This window comes from Electrophorus electricus, chromosome 17 (genome assembly GCF_013358815.1).
Source record: "Electrophorus electricus isolate fEleEle1 chromosome 17, fEleEle1.pri, whole genome shotgun sequence".
Taxonomy (NCBI): domain Eukaryota; kingdom Metazoa; phylum Chordata; class Actinopteri; order Gymnotiformes; family Gymnotidae; genus Electrophorus; species Electrophorus electricus.
This window is the reverse complement of record NC_049551.1, coordinates 15,643,786-15,660,497: the sequence shown is the minus strand read 5'-3', so window position 1 is coordinate 15,660,497 and position 16,712 is coordinate 15,643,786. Positions and strand designations below refer to the sequence as shown.

The window sequence follows — 16,712 nt, the reverse complement described above, 5'->3', positions numbered from 1 at the left end:
GCCAACCTAAAACTAAGGCTCAACAGACGTCTCACTTATTAAGATTAGCATCACATTTAAAACAACGAACCAAAAGAGGGATAGTTATGAGGGGACTGAGAGTCACTTGAGCTACTGTGGGAAAAGGTTCACAAACAGTTTAACCTCTACTAGAGAGCCGCTTCTACACTACACAATGTAATGACAGAATAATTGAATAATTATAATAAATTACAGCATACCAATAAACAAAGCAAAAACTGCGATGTTTTGTCAAGTGGAGACACCAAACTGAAGGCTCGATTCCAGCATGGCCTGCCGCCAGCTCCTTCTGCTTGGTCTTCCTCGATTAACATTGCTAGCCACACACGAACCAAAATGAAAGGAAAATGAAATTTCCCCATTAACGTGGTCTATAATAAATGCCGGTAGCATTATGGAATTATCCAGTCTCCACAAACCACAGAGGGCTGACTGCACGCCAAAAACTCTGTTTATATCTTTGCAGGCGTGTTAATGTCTGTTGTCTAAATATGACACATTTTCTGTTGCATTCCAGGTACTGCTTGCAGTGTGTAATATCTTAGGATGTACTGTACATTCAAGTGTATTATGTTTTGGTGCTTATGTAACTCCATTACAGAATAATCATCTACACAGATGGGTGTTTATAAGAAAAGCATATGCCAAATCAACAAAAAGTGAAAATGTTGAGGGATGCGATCAGTAATAGTGAGTTGACTAAACGTGACGGACTGCTCTGTAGCTTTTCTGATTCCCTTTTGGTCAGTAATACAGACTTTGATGGCTAAGCACAGCTCCTGCTACTGATAAACTGATACCACAGTTGGATTAAGGTTTGAACAGAATAATAAATCACATCAAATAAAGACGACTGCATGGCAATGCATCATGCTCGGAGCTTTTATTATTAGGGAAAAACGGAAGAAAAAAGGTCAATGTTTAATACAGCATAACAACCATTTTGTCACTATTGTAATGTCAAACAGGTGAGCGGGCTAGGCTACGCTACGCTACGCCCCCAGGACGGCAAATGGCGGAGGTTTTTCCCCACCCTTTTGAGGGTGACGAGACTCCCTCAGCAGCCAATCCATGGTAACTAAGAGAGTGAGTCACGCAAACTCATTCAGCATCACGGCTTTCAGCGTCTAGTCACAGGAAGCCGATTATAAATGCTTGTAAAAATGCTCCGATACCAGCTGTACATGCCTCAGGGCTCCATATATGGCGCAGAGTCAAACACCCAGCGGTCTCCCTGAGACCGTCCCGAGCTAGCCCGGTTGAACTAGTTCATGCTCAACGCTGCTGATATACACATCTCATATGTGGTACATGGGTCTTGCAACATTACGGAATTTAAGCCTGGGATTAATCAATCAGTCAATAAATAGTGCTGAAAGATTAGTAAATATTTACTTTCACTGGGCATCATTTTCTGTCATCGCCTTCACTGAATGTTGTAGAAACTCAGAGGAAGCTCAGTAGGCTGCTATTTCTAAAAGAGCCAACCAAGACTGAAAATGATTGTTTTTGCGATTGGGGATTTTGCTCTGGCCCACAATCATCAGCCAAGACTGAAGTACAGGCCACACGGGCCAGGTGTGCTCCAGATGGATCTGCCAAGCAGAGAGAGAAGCAGAGTGGAAGAGACAAGTGTTGGTTTCGTGGACAGAAAGACCCAAGTAAAAGACCCCCTCAAGCACATGCATCTCCCCCTGAGCCAGTCCCCTTGGTTGGGTTTGGCGTGGATGGCGTCTCCTGTATTCCTTGCCTGTGATAATTTCACTTAGAGTGGTGAAAACACATGGGCCCTGAGAAGCAACTCTAAAGTCAATTTCCATAGCAACACAAACAAAACAGAGCATTCCACAAGGCGAAGAAAGCCAAAGACCGGCTCTAAATGTACTGAGCCCGATGCACACCGAGCAGTCCCTGCGCTCAGAGCCACTGAGATCAACCAACCATGTGATCACCATGTAGTGTCGTAATTAATGACGACCAATGACACTACTACAAACATTTGTGTGTACATGCTATGTACGTGTGTGTCCGCGCGAGAGAGAGAGAGAGAGAGACAGAGACACTGCAACTGATCAGTCACGGGAAACAAGCTTTTCTTTAATTTATAGCCAACATGACGCTGCTCTTGTAATCACCACCCAGATGACATCAGAAAGAGGTCAGAAAATGACGCCATTCCCCAGTCCTTCTGTAGCGCCAACGTGTGAAGCCCACCAGGACATGCACTCTCTCCAACAGCCGTCTTGAGCTCACTCTTAAACGACTGTTCTCGACCCAGTCTACAGGAGAGCTGAAATAACGTGCTCGGCCCAGTTTAGATCCCAGCCATCATTCCTGCTGATGCCCTGCCACCCAATCGGTCTTCTTGGCCACTCGGCCAATGCCAAACGGCATTTTTCCACAAAACAAAAACAAAGTGAGAAGTAGAGTGAAGGGAACACATTGGAGCGGAGCAGGGAGGCAGTAGGAGAAATGGACGTGCTTTTATTCTGTGCTTGTGCCACTGGCAGATTGAAGCCAGATGAGCTGGTCCCTGCTCGAAGCACTGTGTGGGTGTACAGACTTGCCCGATTTCAAGCTCATTTAATTGCTTGCCTTGTGCTGGAATGTTTCTAGCACTCTTTGTGTGTATTTAGGTTATTACAGGATTAAGTAAAGAGCTGAGGCACTGACCTGTTGGTGAACAGAGAGGAGTACTGAGTCATGAAGGGAACTTCTCTTGTTCTCAAAATGTTTAATTACATCCTTTATTAAGTATCAAAATAATTGCTCTTTAGATGCAAAACATTTGGCCAGATGACAAACAAAGTGCTACAAGTAAGATCTTATTCATTGCTGATGTAGTAATTATGTTCTAGGGAATTACCAAAAAAAGCTGAAGCCGACGTTCACAGAGATCTCTCTATTGTTCCCTGACCTGACCAAAGAGGCGCTGGGTTCACAGGAACGCTGACTGGAGCACAATCAATGCCACGCAAAGGGCTTGACCTGCACTTTGCCTCCTTCATCAGACTTTTCTTGGTTTCTGAGACTCTCAGATGAGGAGGTCAGAAGCGCCAACAGATTTTCAAAGAATTTTTCTTTTAAATGATGAGCAAAATTAGCTAAAATTAGCAAAATTGTGTATGTGTGTGTGTATGTTAGTGAGAGAGAGAGAGAGAGAGAGAGTACCTGTGTAGGTGAGTAAGCTGTACTGTACTGTCAGAGCCTAGTGTCTGGCACACAAATTTTACAATACCACAACCACAAAACCATCACTCTTTAAATCATGCATCAGAACAACTTGGACATTTTTACAGCCTGCCCTGCTTTACTGCCAATCCGTGTCATGAATCACCGGCTTGTTCACATGGATCCGTGAAAACTGGACACAGCACGGGTCTCATCACCAGAACTGCACAAATCATATCTTAGTGGAGACATCCAGGCCGAGATCCATTTGCACTGACTTCTCAAATAAACACAAAAGACGTCCATGTTACGTTGGTCTGCCCAGAAGACTACATCTGCTAGCTATCCGATCTATCTGATCCATCTCTCATGGAATATTCAATAGTGATGGTGCTTTAGAATATTTCACAGACTTTCAGCTGGCTGTAGGCCTTGATGAGCCTTAGCGCATCACCTTGGGTATTCGAATTAGTGTGACTTCCAGTCAACCAATTACCGCAGATGGCAAGCCAGGGAATTTTCTGGAAGTCTCTACCACCAGAAATGACAAACTGTTTCAAGCAAGCTAGCTCTTGGCCCCTTTTTCAAAACCTTGCCTTTTTTAAAAAAAATTAAATAAAAAAAACCTTTGGACGATTGAATAATTCACATTTTACATTTTTGTGGGAAACCCAACCATCAGTTTTTGCCCTTGAAACACATTCTTTTGCCACATTATTACCACCTAGTCTATACAATATGAGTACTCACAAGAGCTTAATATGTATGCTTAATTAGGACGCTTATGTGACACAAAAAAATAAATCACCTTACTTTAGGCAACTTTAATGGACCATAATAACTTTACTGTTGAATCAAACAGGATCCCACATAGTTACTTAGTCTGCAGGGGCAGGCCAGGCAGGACTGCTGAGTCGTCAGGGATCATGCAGAACTGAAAATATCCACTGAAGTTTCACCATGTTGCACCAAATAATTAACCCTAAAGTACTTTGCCCTTTTAAAAGCCATGTGAAAGAGAAGTTAAAAGAGCACCTTGAAATACTGCTGCACTTGTGGGGGAGGTCCCCCACTGCACAATGCTAAAGCCACAGGACTTTTACGTGCTGCAAGTTGCACTAAAACCTTTGCTGGGAATATACTGGAATTGGAGTCATTCACCAAGTTGTGCCGCCTGTGCTGACATCACGCTCCCTTACACATGCCGATCCTGGCCTACTAATTGAAACAGGCTTAAAGTCGGCTCAGGGCAGTACCCAAGGCATAGGGCCACCGTGCTCCTAAAATACAGACCTTGGATGACAGAGATTTCCATACATCACATAGCAACAACTATGACTTCCACTGTGTTAAACAGAAATATTACACTTTTACAGAACACTTCAGGGCATAGAGATTACATAAGATTTCTAAAACTGATATGACTCACCACCTACAGGACGCCTTTCCTCAGACTTCTCGATGTTCTTTTAAAGCCACCAGCTTAGGTAAAGTATTATTGCCCTGAATGGATTCCGCCCCAGCGAACACCTCAGACTCACGCAACATGCAAACATACACTCATCGTGTGTGAAATCCAATCACACAGGCAAACAGTACAAAAGCATTCCAGCCCTAAGGAGAGGTAGATTAAGAAAGGAGGTGGGGGTAAGAGAGGGTGAGGGGGTAAAGACCTCAGCTGGACATCTGATACCCGTGCTGAACAAATGCGTGCTAATTTTAGCAGCCTGCGTGGGCTGAAGAGAATGCTGGAGGAATCGGGGGGCATCAGTAAAGGCAACCACAATGGAGTGACCCTGGACTCGCTAAAAGACGGGGAAACTCCAGGCAACCACTACAAATAAACAAATGAGTTACGCAGGTATTAAAAGAGCTTTTCATCAGCTGCAGCTATAATAAAGGGCCTACAAAAGCGCTACTGAGTGGTCTTGAAAGGGGGAAGAAGAAAAAGCACCCCACCTGTGCCTGGGATTAGACTAGAAGACACGCACCCTAACGGTTCCTTCCTCTGCTAATCACCACCAGAGCACAGCTCTCAGCTGGGACATGTGGACGACGGCAAAAGAAAACAACAACAACAAACCTAATTAAAATCAACCCCCGGCCATTCATCCTGCCCCACACAGGCTAGAACCTGCAGCACACGGGTCAGCAACTTTATGCTCATGCGTTCTGACACTGCAGGCCGAGGTCCCACTTTTGTTGTGTGTTTCACAACATTCCTGGAATCCAAGTTAAATTCCTCCCTGCAGACAAAAGGCAAGCCCTGACCAGATAAAGTCTGTTGAGAAAGAGACCATGACAACACGCTAGTCGATTACTAAAGCTCGGACACGCCCAGGTGAATGAGGTCAAAGAAAATAGGGAAATGACAGAAGGAAAAAAAATTAATTTTAGAAAATTACAGAAAGTTCATTATAAAAATACACATTATGTATGTTGTTTCAATTGCATGGCAACACAAAGTCCACCATCATCTCAAAACAACAAAATGAGCACAAGAAGGATCTGATTCCCTACTTAACCCAATTACAATTTATTTTATTCAAATTAGCCAATTTATTTAAACAAAAATCAGCCAGAATCTTTTTCAGTCCAATTAATCATAACAGCAAAAATGGATTCAGCTAATTATGGCAAATCATGCCAAGTGAAAAGTCTTCCAAACTTGTGTTGTGATTAAATTTGAACCTTCGATTTTGTCAGTTATTCTCATCAGGGTCTGTTTGCAAAGAGGTTTCAGCAGTGAAGCGCAGTACATACAGGTTTACGTTCAAGCCCTGTATTAGGGTATGTGGTTTAAAATGAACCAGCAGAAACGTGAGGTCATTTTTAGAGAAAGTTCTACGCAGTGAGACAGTTACAGGACAGCGTAAGACAGTAGTGTGCTATAGCCTGTAGGTTACAGTGGAGTAACATCTGTTCCTTACTCTTCTCAAGATTTAAAATGTTTTGACAACTCGGGTTGAGGACCTGAAACAACAAATCTTGCGTTTTTGGCGGGAACAGGCCAAAGAACTCACAGTCATGTGCGAGCAAACACTGTGAGAGAGAGAGAGAGAGAGAGAGAGAGAGAGAGAGAGAGAGAGAGAGAGAGAGAGAGAGAGAGAGAGCACACCAAGTTAGGGAAACCTGAACCAGAAGCTCTGTGCTGCTCGAAATACAGAAATAAATGTACTCAGACAAAGGGCTCTCAGAATAGAGCATTACTGGCATGTCTGAGAATGAAGAACAGAGATTTCGGAAAAACAAAATTATGCTGATAGATGAGACCTTCAATGAATTATGGAAACAGCTACGGCGGGGTAGTGACCACTGAGGAGCGCAGACGCGTTCCCTCGAGTCTCCCATCTCCCCGTAGGGGTCATGGTCTGCTCACTCTGCTCTCCTCGTTATTACTGGAAACAGTCTGAAGATTAGTGATGGAGCAGTAATTCGCAAGACTGGAGCGCATGTGACCTCTACTGCCACAGTCGGGGCATCCATGGCAACGGAGCACAGAAGATTCTGGAACACTATGGACGGGAGGAGCCAAACCGAGACACGCGTTTATCTGGCATTTTAGAGTTCTGAATTCTTGTGTGCGTGTATATATCAAGGAGATGTGTTGTATTATGACTTATTATTTACCTTATTTGTAATGTTTTACCATAGGGTTTGAAATCACCTGCCAATCTTCACCATACTGTAGGGCTGAAAGATGCCTGATATCTAAATTTCCCTTCACTTGCCATTTCCTAGGAATATTGTATATAAAGCTGTCTGGAGCTTAAGCATCACCCTCTCCCAATCAAAACACGTCAACCACTTCCTCTCAGTCAGAGACATCCAGCAACCTGCCCATTTCCTACCAATTCAGGCCTGACTTCCAGGCTCAGGAAACTAAGGAAGCTCTGTAACTCTGCGCGTTCTAGGACTTAAGATGGCTCGCTCTGCCTCAGACCTGCTCCCAGGCTCGGAGGTCGAGGAAGGGCCTGGGTTAATGTGTCAAGGCAGGCCGGGGAGGTGGGACAGAGGCAGTGGGCTGAGGTGAGTTGCACTCAGGCCACAGCCAGAGGGGAGAGGAAGTTAGCAGCAGGCCCTGAAAACCACTTCTGAAAATTAATCGAGAACGAAGCAGCACTTAGACAGCTCGACCGTTACACTGCCTGACTCAACTCTGTAAGGAAGCTCTGGGGCACCTGCTTCACGCAATTCAGATAGCTCTGATTAAGCTACATTCACATGCGTTTACACGCTCAGGTTTTCATGGTTCATGTCCCCACACTGTTGTCATGTTGGCCAAGTAAGGCAATAAATCACACTCAAACGCACTCACACACACACACACACACACACACACACACACACACACACACTCTTGCTCTCGTCATGTGTAACATGCATAACCCTCTGGGGCACAAAAAAAAAAAAAAAAAGCCAAAGCCACAGAGTGTGGTTGATTCAGTTTCAAATACACCCCTCCTGTAAACACATTATTTGTTTTCATATGTAGAACCTGTTCCATACACCCTGGTTGTGAAGATGCTGTCCAAGCTCACAGTAACATTTCTCTCTGAGCTGAGATCAACGCAATCTGTCAAAAACAAATTGCCCAAATGTCGCAGTACTACACAAGGTATTACATGCCCACTAATCAGAGAGTGAACGCCATCTCTTGTCTGGCATGACAGTTGTTCGGTGTGTTTGGAGCTTCAGGGCTCAACATACTTGGGGAGTGGCTCCACTCATCCAACATCCTGGGAATACAGGCATTTCAACACCACGGTGGGGAATGAAGGCCAAAGGAACGGCTCAGGTGTGTTCTGTAGAAGAGGAACCCTCCCGTCTGAATCAAAAAGGAACGTGAGCTCAATTCTCCCCCAAGGCAAAATACTCGGACTGCCAGACCTTATAAGGCATTCAGAACATGCAGCAAAAATACAACAGCAGCTTATTCCGTTTCTTTATGGTTTTCCACAAAGGATCGCATTCCCAACGAGCGTCAGCATCAGCGCCTCCCCATCTCTCCCCCGAGTCGGCTGCCTGGAGACCATAAATAACTTTCTCTGACAGGAAGGTCCATTATCTCCCATAGGGCTGTGCTGCGGTGATGCCCTTGCGCATAAATAAGTGCATCATAGCCCTGCCCACATGGTTCCACACGCCCGTGTTCAGTCATGGCATCTGCGTGCTGAACCACACAGTAATAGTAGTGCACGTTTCCCCCACCACGTCGGCACACGGCTCGTTTTCTATCCACACGCGCGGTGCATCTCACGTGTCCGAGCATAAGGTGGAAGCCCATTTAAAGCCCTAGCCAGAAAAAAAAATGTTCAGGAGGTCTGTGTCACCAGATAACCTGCTGATCTCCTGTGAATGAGAGTGGTTGTGGAATGGTGCTGAAGTGAAACACTGGGAGAGGTTTGTACATCGCAACCACAACGATGCGTGCGGTTTCTTCTCAAAGTGTGTCGGCACATTGACAAGGTATGCAAGGGCAGGCCCTGGTTTCACACCTTGCCTAGTAAACAGACACACCGTTCCCATAAAAGGCCTATAGCCGAGACTACAGGAGCCAGTGGGTGTGGTGCATCTGTTGGCATTTTACCTACAGTGAAAACACGCCTGTCCTGAGGATGAAGGAGATAGCAAAAGTAGGTCAAACTAGGTGGACCGTCCATGCATAACTGCCTAAAGCTTCAAATCACCCACCAGTCCCAGGTGCTGTGTGGACATTGTTCCATATACACTTCAGCAAACAAATATGTCTCTCTCTGCCTCCAACTCATCCCACATCTTATATTTCCATCAATGAATGTTAGGCAGGTCTCACATTACCGACTAAAACGCAGGAGGAGGTTCACGCAGGCCGAGAGAGATCCTCCCACGCCACCTGCACCCTCGAAACGCTGCAACTGCAGCTGTCCGTCAGCACTGCGCTCTTCCTGGGCCAGTGCAGCGTCTGAATTCACGGCTGCAGGGCTCCCGGATAGACGATCCTCCAAGCTGGCCTCTCGGCATCTCCGCAGACGGATCCGTCCCAGAATCCCATGGAGTAGCGGCGGCAGAGCCAAGCGCGGGAAGGCTTTAGGGCTGCTAACAGGGGACGTTCCATCTGCTGTTTATGGACGCTAAGAATAAGAGTCACTTACAGGAGCAGAACTGGCCAGATGGCCTGAGTTCATTTAGGCTGTCCCAAGGTGACGTTTTCAGGAAATGGTTTTAAAGCCAAAATAAATCCACGTTATGGTGTAAAGGAACCAAGGCATGCTCGGGCCCTGTCTTGACTTTGATGTGCCCCGTTTCCCATGACCATGGACATTACACTGACAAATAGACATAAAGACATGGAGACCTTCCTGACACAAGCCCTCACCTTTATAACAATGTTTGGCTCTACATTCAAAAGACATGAAAACCCTTAAGTCAAGTTTGACTTAGCAGCAAAAGAACACCCTGAAGCTTTTTATAGTCCTTCCATGTAGCACCTGGAGGAGTTCCCAAAATGACAAATGTACCTCAGTATCACTTTTCTGAGAACAGGCTCACACTGCACTTAGAGAGTGGATATTGGAGATAAAAATGGAATGAGGGAGAAGATAAAGAGAGAGAAAGAGAGAGAGAGAGAGGCCACACTGGTTTTAGTGAGCATGAGCTGCAGAGTAAGATCTGTGGTAGTGTCTCTATCAACACCCAGCAACCAAAAAGCATAGGTAGCATGTCTGCAATTCCTGCACTTCAACAATAATAGATGTTGAGTGTGTGTGTGTGTGTGTGTGTGTGTGTGTGTGTGTGTGTGCTTATAATAGATAAAGCTGGTTTAGGTGGCGTAAATATTAAACTGAACACTCCCAAACAAATGGCCCTGGGTACAGCTGAGACCCACTTAGACTCCAGTAGTCAGAGCAGATACTCACTCTGGAGATGGTGAGGGGCGTGCAGAAGTCTTTACCCCCCTGCAGTCTGAAGCCCCATGGAGAGGGTCCATTCAGGGACACGCTGTAATTGCTGCTCATGGTCGTCTCTGGCACGGCTGGGGTTTGTCTCTGTGTGCTTGTGAGCGTGCGTGCGTGTGAGAGACCAAGCACCTCCAAAAGTCTGACTGGCAGCCTGTGGAACAAGAGCATAGAGTTCAGTTTCAGTGCATCGCCATGGCAGCGGAGACCTGTGACGAGGTCATTTGTCCTGTTCGTTCATTCTCAAGCAACAGCAAAACGCAGTCCGAGTGCACAAACGCGACGTGATGCACAGAAGTCAGCTGGACAGCTCAGCGCCCCCTCATCCATATCAGCCTGCGGGGAGGGCTGACGTGTGAGTTTTGGACGATGTCCTGTGTATCCTTGGAGTGAACGGCAACATTCAGACAGACATTCTTTTGCTCGAAAAGTTTAAGAATGACGTGGAGCTCTGAACTACAAAACAGCTGTACTCACTACAATAGTCCTCCTCGAAATAAACGTAACCAGGACAGCAAGCCAGTAAAACCAAATCTAATGTGAGTAAGAGTAACACACACACACAAAAAAATAAATAAATCAATAACTGACCCTTTGACAAGACAAATACCAACAAGATAGGCACTGAAACAAAATTTAAAAATTACTTGGGAATGGGGTCCCTGCGCAGCCTATAATTACTACCAGCCCTGTGGAGCAATGCCTATTTATATCATGCTGGTGAGTGGTGAATGCATGCACACAAGTGTTTTAAGAGCCATTCGGAGCAAGGCTGTCGTCGAGGTGAAACCCCGTGGGAATCCAGCGTAGTCCAAACATAAACGTTCTAAAAGGCAGGATTAGAGACTGAGAGCTTGAGAAAGAATGTTCCACAGTGGCAACAGTGATGACTTTAGGCCCGAGTTAACGCCACCCTCATCCCTTCCTCCTCAAGTGGACCAGCGCTCCGTCCGTTTGTTGGAGGGCAAGTTTGTGACAAAGGGCGGACATTACCCTGCAATTTTCTGCGGGATCAATAATGTTCAACCCCTCTGGCCATCTAGTAAGACACATTCCCAGTAAAAGAGATTCAAAAGAAGTCCAAACTGATCCGAACTGAGCTGGGCTTCTTTGGACACGGTAGGATTAGTATCCAGAAAACCAGAATTAGCTGTAGGGCTGCGCAGTTTAAACTGATACGAGATCAGTTTTACAGTTCAGCTACTGAGGCTTAGCACCCACATAATGTCATCTCATACAACAGTCCAAAATATTTTCTAACAATAACAAAGAAAGAAAGTCACCCCCCCCCTTCCCCCGGAACATTAACATTTAACCCTTCTCTCCCTCCCTGTCTCTCTCTCTCCCTCTCTCCCTCCCTGTCTGTCTCTCTCCCTCCCTGTCTCTCTCTCCCTCTCTGTCTGTCTGTCTCTCTCTCCCTTCGTCTCTCTCTCTCCCTGTCTCTCCCTCTCTCCGTCTCTCTCTCCCTCTCTCCCTGTCTCTCTCTCCCTCTCTCCCTGTCTCTTTCCCTCCCTGTCTCTCTCTCTCTCTCTCCCTGTCTGTCTCCCTCCCTCTCTCCCTGTCTCTCTCCCTCCCTCTCTCTCTCTCTCTCTCCCTGTCTCTCTCTCTCTCTCTCTCCCTCCCTGTCTCTCTCCCTGTCTCTCTCTCCCTCCCTGTCTCTCTCTCTCTCCCTCTCTGTCTGTCTGTCTGTCTGTCTCTCTCTCTCTCTCTCCCTGTCTCTCTCTCCCTGTCTCTCTCTCTCCCTCTCTCTCTCTCCCTGTCTCTCTCTCTCCCTCTCTCTCTCCCTGTCTCTCTCTCTCCCTCTCTCTCTCTCCCTGTCTCTCTCTCTCTCCCTCCCTGTATCTCTCTCTCCCTGTCTCTCTCTCTCTCCCTCCCTGTATCTCTCTCTCCCTGTATCTCTCTCCCTCCCTGTCTCTCTCTCTCTCTCTGTCTCTCTCTCTCTCTCCCTGTCTCTCTCTCTCTCTCTGTCTCTCTCTCTCTCTGTCTCTCTCATTATATATTATATATATATATATGGATCACCTCAACCCTCTTCCTCTCCTTACTGTTGTTCACTCACCTCAACCTTTGAGCTCATGTTCTCAATACCATGAATTTTCCTTAACAATGTTTTAAAGACGCCAACTCTATCTCTAAATTTGGTATCCTGCCCAGCGCTAATTTAAGTGCAGTGTTATGCTCAGGTATGTTTACTGTGCGCCGTGTCTGCCTGACTGCACATTTTCCACTACACGTCACTCTTTTTAGGGGGGAGGGGGGGTGTTGCAGAAGTTCCTCTGACAAGCAGCCTGTGCTCAGAACAAAAGACAGCACTGGCATCCGTGCCTCGGAAAAGGTCAGAGGTCAGCTAAATGTAGTGAATGACCAATCTTGGGGCTCTAAAACACTATGCAGCTTCAAGCCCAAGCTAAGACCAGGCAAGAATGAGGCAGATAAGCAAGTCATTCGACACTAATTAACATCTCATGTTTATTCTGCGTTTAATGTTATATAGAACTTCAGTAAAGCAGTGCTGCGTGTTCAAAGTGTGTGAACATACAAATCTAGAAGAATCTTTTTTCATTAATTTTTCCCGATGATTGTTCTTTTTGTCTCATCAGGTGATCGTGATATGACCTTGTGGTCTCTAAGAGACCCTGGTTCCTCTTACAGTGGCTTCCTTTGTCACAGCTCTTCCTGTTAAGGGTGGGGTTGCTTCACAGTGAACTCATTCTGAGGACCCGTTCAGTACCGTAAATGCAAAACGAATGAAGCAGTTTTCCAAAGCAGGTAGCCATTCAGCATCATATAAAACAACACCAGCACAGGTTTATGGAAACTGACTAATTGACCAATCTGGTTTCTGTTACTCTCTTCAATCGAGATTAGGAGTGTTGCTGCCCTGAAAGCTACGTCAGAGTGACACGGAGACACACTAAGCTCAGATCAGAGCTCCACTGAGTCTCTCCAAGGACCACGTGCAGTTTACAAATGAGAGAAGTTAAGTGGCTTACCGTATCGCCACAATAGGGACCAAAGCCCATGCTGAAACGTGACCAGAGTTATATTCTTGGGAACGTGGCTCAAGTTAAAAATAATAATAATATTTTAAAACAATGTATGTGTAGAAATAATTGGAAACAAGAACAAAGTGACAGGTGACAAACATTAGTTCAGTATATTAGATGCAGAAGAGTTAGAATTCATCTCATTCTCTGGTAATTTCCTGCAATGCAATAGGTGTAGTTTAGAGACTTTGGATTAAACTACTCTACAAGACCTTCCATCTGTGCCTAGACCACCATCTCCTAGTCTCCTGTGCTCTCGTTTTGTCATGAGCACGGGTGAAACTGACGAAATGCAAAACAGATCTCTTCACACGTTCGTCTCCATGAACATAAATGACATAACAGTGTGGCATCTGCACCCTTCTGCCAGTTACAGCCAGCTTTTCCCAAGAGTAGACACGATGCCAAAGAACACCCTGGAAAACCTGGTCTCACCGGAGCCGAACTCACCCATGCCGAGGTCTACAGGGAACAAGGGCCGCATTTCTTTTGGGATGAATGGAACTGGCCTGGGAATGGTAATAATACACAACCCCACCCCCGGTGCTCTGGACTAACGACAAAGCCAAGAACTCAAATCGGCCAAAAATAGCAGGTTACGGCGCGCCAGCATGCAGGATCTGGGAAGCTGCTGGAATTACGTAATTACACGTACTACTGTGTTAAAAAATAATGCAAATTACAGGAAGGCCCAGTCTCCGTAAGCGAAGGCTTGAGGATCTACCGGACCTTTTCGCATCTGCTCATGAATTCCTATGAAAGGTGCAGAAGGAGGCCCTGACTGGACATTCAGCGTCATGAGTAATCATCTCACTGTTTAATGTTTACCAAGCTCTGGCCTCCACAAGTGACCACACACGACCTCTGCACAATGAAACTATTCTGCTGACCCCAAAAACCTATTTTTACATGTACTTCAGTCAAAGTCTGTCAGGACAAGGAGACTACTTCCAAATCAACTTTTAAAGCTTTTAAAACGTGTTAAAAAATGAAAAAAAAAGAAGTGCTTTGTAATACTGAAACAGAGAGATCTCATCGGTATCTCCTTGTTGGGAACAGCACTTTCCATTTTTTTTTAGACATCTGACACATTATTGTGACAAAGTGTAATATTTGGTGAATATTCTGTTGCCTTCGGAAGACTGTTTCATTTGCAGACGGTCCAGACTAACTCAACTTGCCCAATGGCCCGAGGCTCACCATCAAGCCAGCACTGGAATAACTCAAGCATCCAGGAGCTTATCTCCGACCCCTTGGCAAGAAGCACCTGCAATTTTATCTCCTCACCTGACACTGAGCCAGAGTCCCTGCTGGGTGTGTGCCGTGCCACACCTGCTTTAATGGGTCTGCCACATAAAGGAGATTTGGTGCAACACCTGGGTTTACAGACAGCCCTGACCTAGCCTACAAATACCACCTCTCTAAATACCCTGTGATTACATACGCATGAGCCCCCGCCACCCACCCACATTGCAATCTCATTATAAATCTGATAGAGTAAGTAGGAAAATAGTAGCAGATTTAGTTTAGGTCACTGCCTTGCCAGGTTTTCAGCAACCACAAAAATGACTTTGAAAGCTGCCGGACTTTTCCAGCTGTGCTGCAGACTCAGCTCGTGACTGGCAACAAACTGGCCAACCAAACACACAGCCAACAGAAACCGAGTCGCAGATATTTTTTTCCTCTCTAATCCTTCCCCAAATCGCATCAATTGCTCTTTTCGTACAATTATTCTACAACAATAAAACAGCCCTTTAGACCTGACGCATTACTAAGCCATCTACTGACTGAACTGTTGCCCTTTGAATGTGAGACTGCACTTTTATACAAACAGATATTAAATGTGGGTAACCTTTCAACGTTAAAGGTCTTCTAAAGCGGTTGTAAAGCGGGACACTGGCCTCAGGTCCCCGGTGTCCCGTCACACCCTCACACACCTCACTTCAAACCTCCTGAAGAATTAACGTGCTTTAAAGCTTCGTTTTCTGCGCACCAGCCGCCTGTAGCCTGTTAAAACGCCAAACGCGTCGAAGCATGAAAACGGATTTGACTTTACGACCGCAAAAACACATTGGAACTAGTTGTCAAGCCTTCACACGTATTTTAATATCCGTCGACCGGCACAAACGCTCTGTTTAAGGCTGTCCTGAGATGTGTCACCAACTTCTCCTCGCAGATGTCCTCCGCTGGATAAAAGCACGAACAACTTCGGCTACCGGAGCAATTTAAACCACTTAAATATTCGTTTTTGTTCCTCGTTTCCAGTAGGAGTTTCTGTGAAACTTACCGTCAAAGGCGAGAACCCAGCGGCCGCTGCTCGTGCGCCTCGAACGCTGCTCGTGCGCTGTAAGGGGAACTGTGACGTCAGAACGCGTCGTAAGCGAGTGACGCTGCGACTTCCGCCTCCTCCGCGGAGGAGCCGGGGGCAGAGGGGCAAAATCATCCTCCCCCACGTCTGGGCAAACGTACCGATCAACACGTGCGATTTAATTCAAGTTTTCGCAACAGCAAAAAAAAGTCGCAAAACCCCCAAAAGACTCCACCTGTTGCGCTGGGAAGCTTTAGAGCCGACAGCGGGCCGTTCGCATCGTTTAGGTTGGTGACCCTCAGCCAAACACTGAATTCAACATTTTCAGACAGTCTCGGGGAATAAAATGGAATGCATTAGGTTGTGGTGAAATATTGCCAATAGTGATTTTTTTAAATTAAGAGGATGTCTTATTTTTCAGGAGTGTAGAGACTTTCATGAAGTAGCCTGATCTCTGGTCTCTGATCTTTGGATTGAGTCAGTGAAAATAAAGCGCTGCCAGTCTGCAGCACTATTTCTGAGAAATATATATTCTGAGAAAGGCGTAACCATATCATAACAGGAAAAATATCGCATCGCATATCCTTCCACCGTCTCTCATTTACACAAACTGTTAACGTTGATTAAATCTAAAGTATAAAAAGAAAGATAAAGAAAACTATATATATATATATATATATATATATATATATATATATATATATATATATATATATATATATATATATATATAAAAACTAGTTGTAAAAATGTTTGACATATTTTAAATGCCTGTCGAGCGTCAAACCGGACCTACAAAAATTGCAGACTAAAAAAGACTGTTCTAAGATGGTGGTGTCACCTAGAAGAGGAAAAATGTTAATTTAATATTTTTAATAAGTTCATTTATCTCTAAATGTATTTAGCCATGTTCTGACATAACAGAATGTCTCATGCAAACCAGTGTAGGTGCGTAATTGTGTTGAGGTTTTCACAAATCTCAAAGGCTGAAAATACCTTTGCGATTGTAGTAGTGTGGTGTAGTGTACTGTAGTGTGTAGTGTACTGTACTGTAGTGTACTGTAGTGTGTAGTGCACTGTACTGTAGTGTACTATACTGTGTAGTGTACTGTACTGTGTAGTGTACTGTAGTGTGTAGTGCACTGTACTGTAGTGTACTGTACTGCACTGTGTAGTGTACTGTACTGTGTAGTGTACTGTGTAGTGTACTGTAGTGTGTAGTGTACT

The 16,712-nt window shown here is 45.3% G+C and overlaps 1 protein-coding gene across 6 annotated transcripts in view; it reads right to left on the bottom strand.

Annotated features, from left to right (window-relative positions):
• The window catches only part of pdlim5b (PDZ and LIM domain 5b), a 44,829-nt gene extending 29,263 nt beyond the window's left edge, over window positions 1-15,566 (bottom strand). For 4 of the 6 annotated variants that reach the window (XM_035535373.1, XM_027003453.2, XM_027003457.2 and 1 more), the window contains exons 1-2: window positions 15,465-15,566; window positions 10,092-10,284 (exon numbers count right to left, since the gene is read on the bottom strand). In XM_035535373.1, coding sequence (XP_035391266.1) covers window positions 10,092-10,190 — 99 coding nt within the window. In that variant the 5' untranslated portion in view covers window positions 10,191-10,284; window positions 15,465-15,566. Of the gene's footprint in view, window positions 1-10,091; window positions 10,285-10,607; window positions 10,633-10,721; window positions 10,823-15,464 lie in introns of those variants that run through there. The other 2 variants (XM_035535374.1, XM_035535375.1) reach the window with 2 other exon arrangements.
• Between the last annotated feature and the right edge of the window lie 1,146 nt (window positions 15,567-16,712).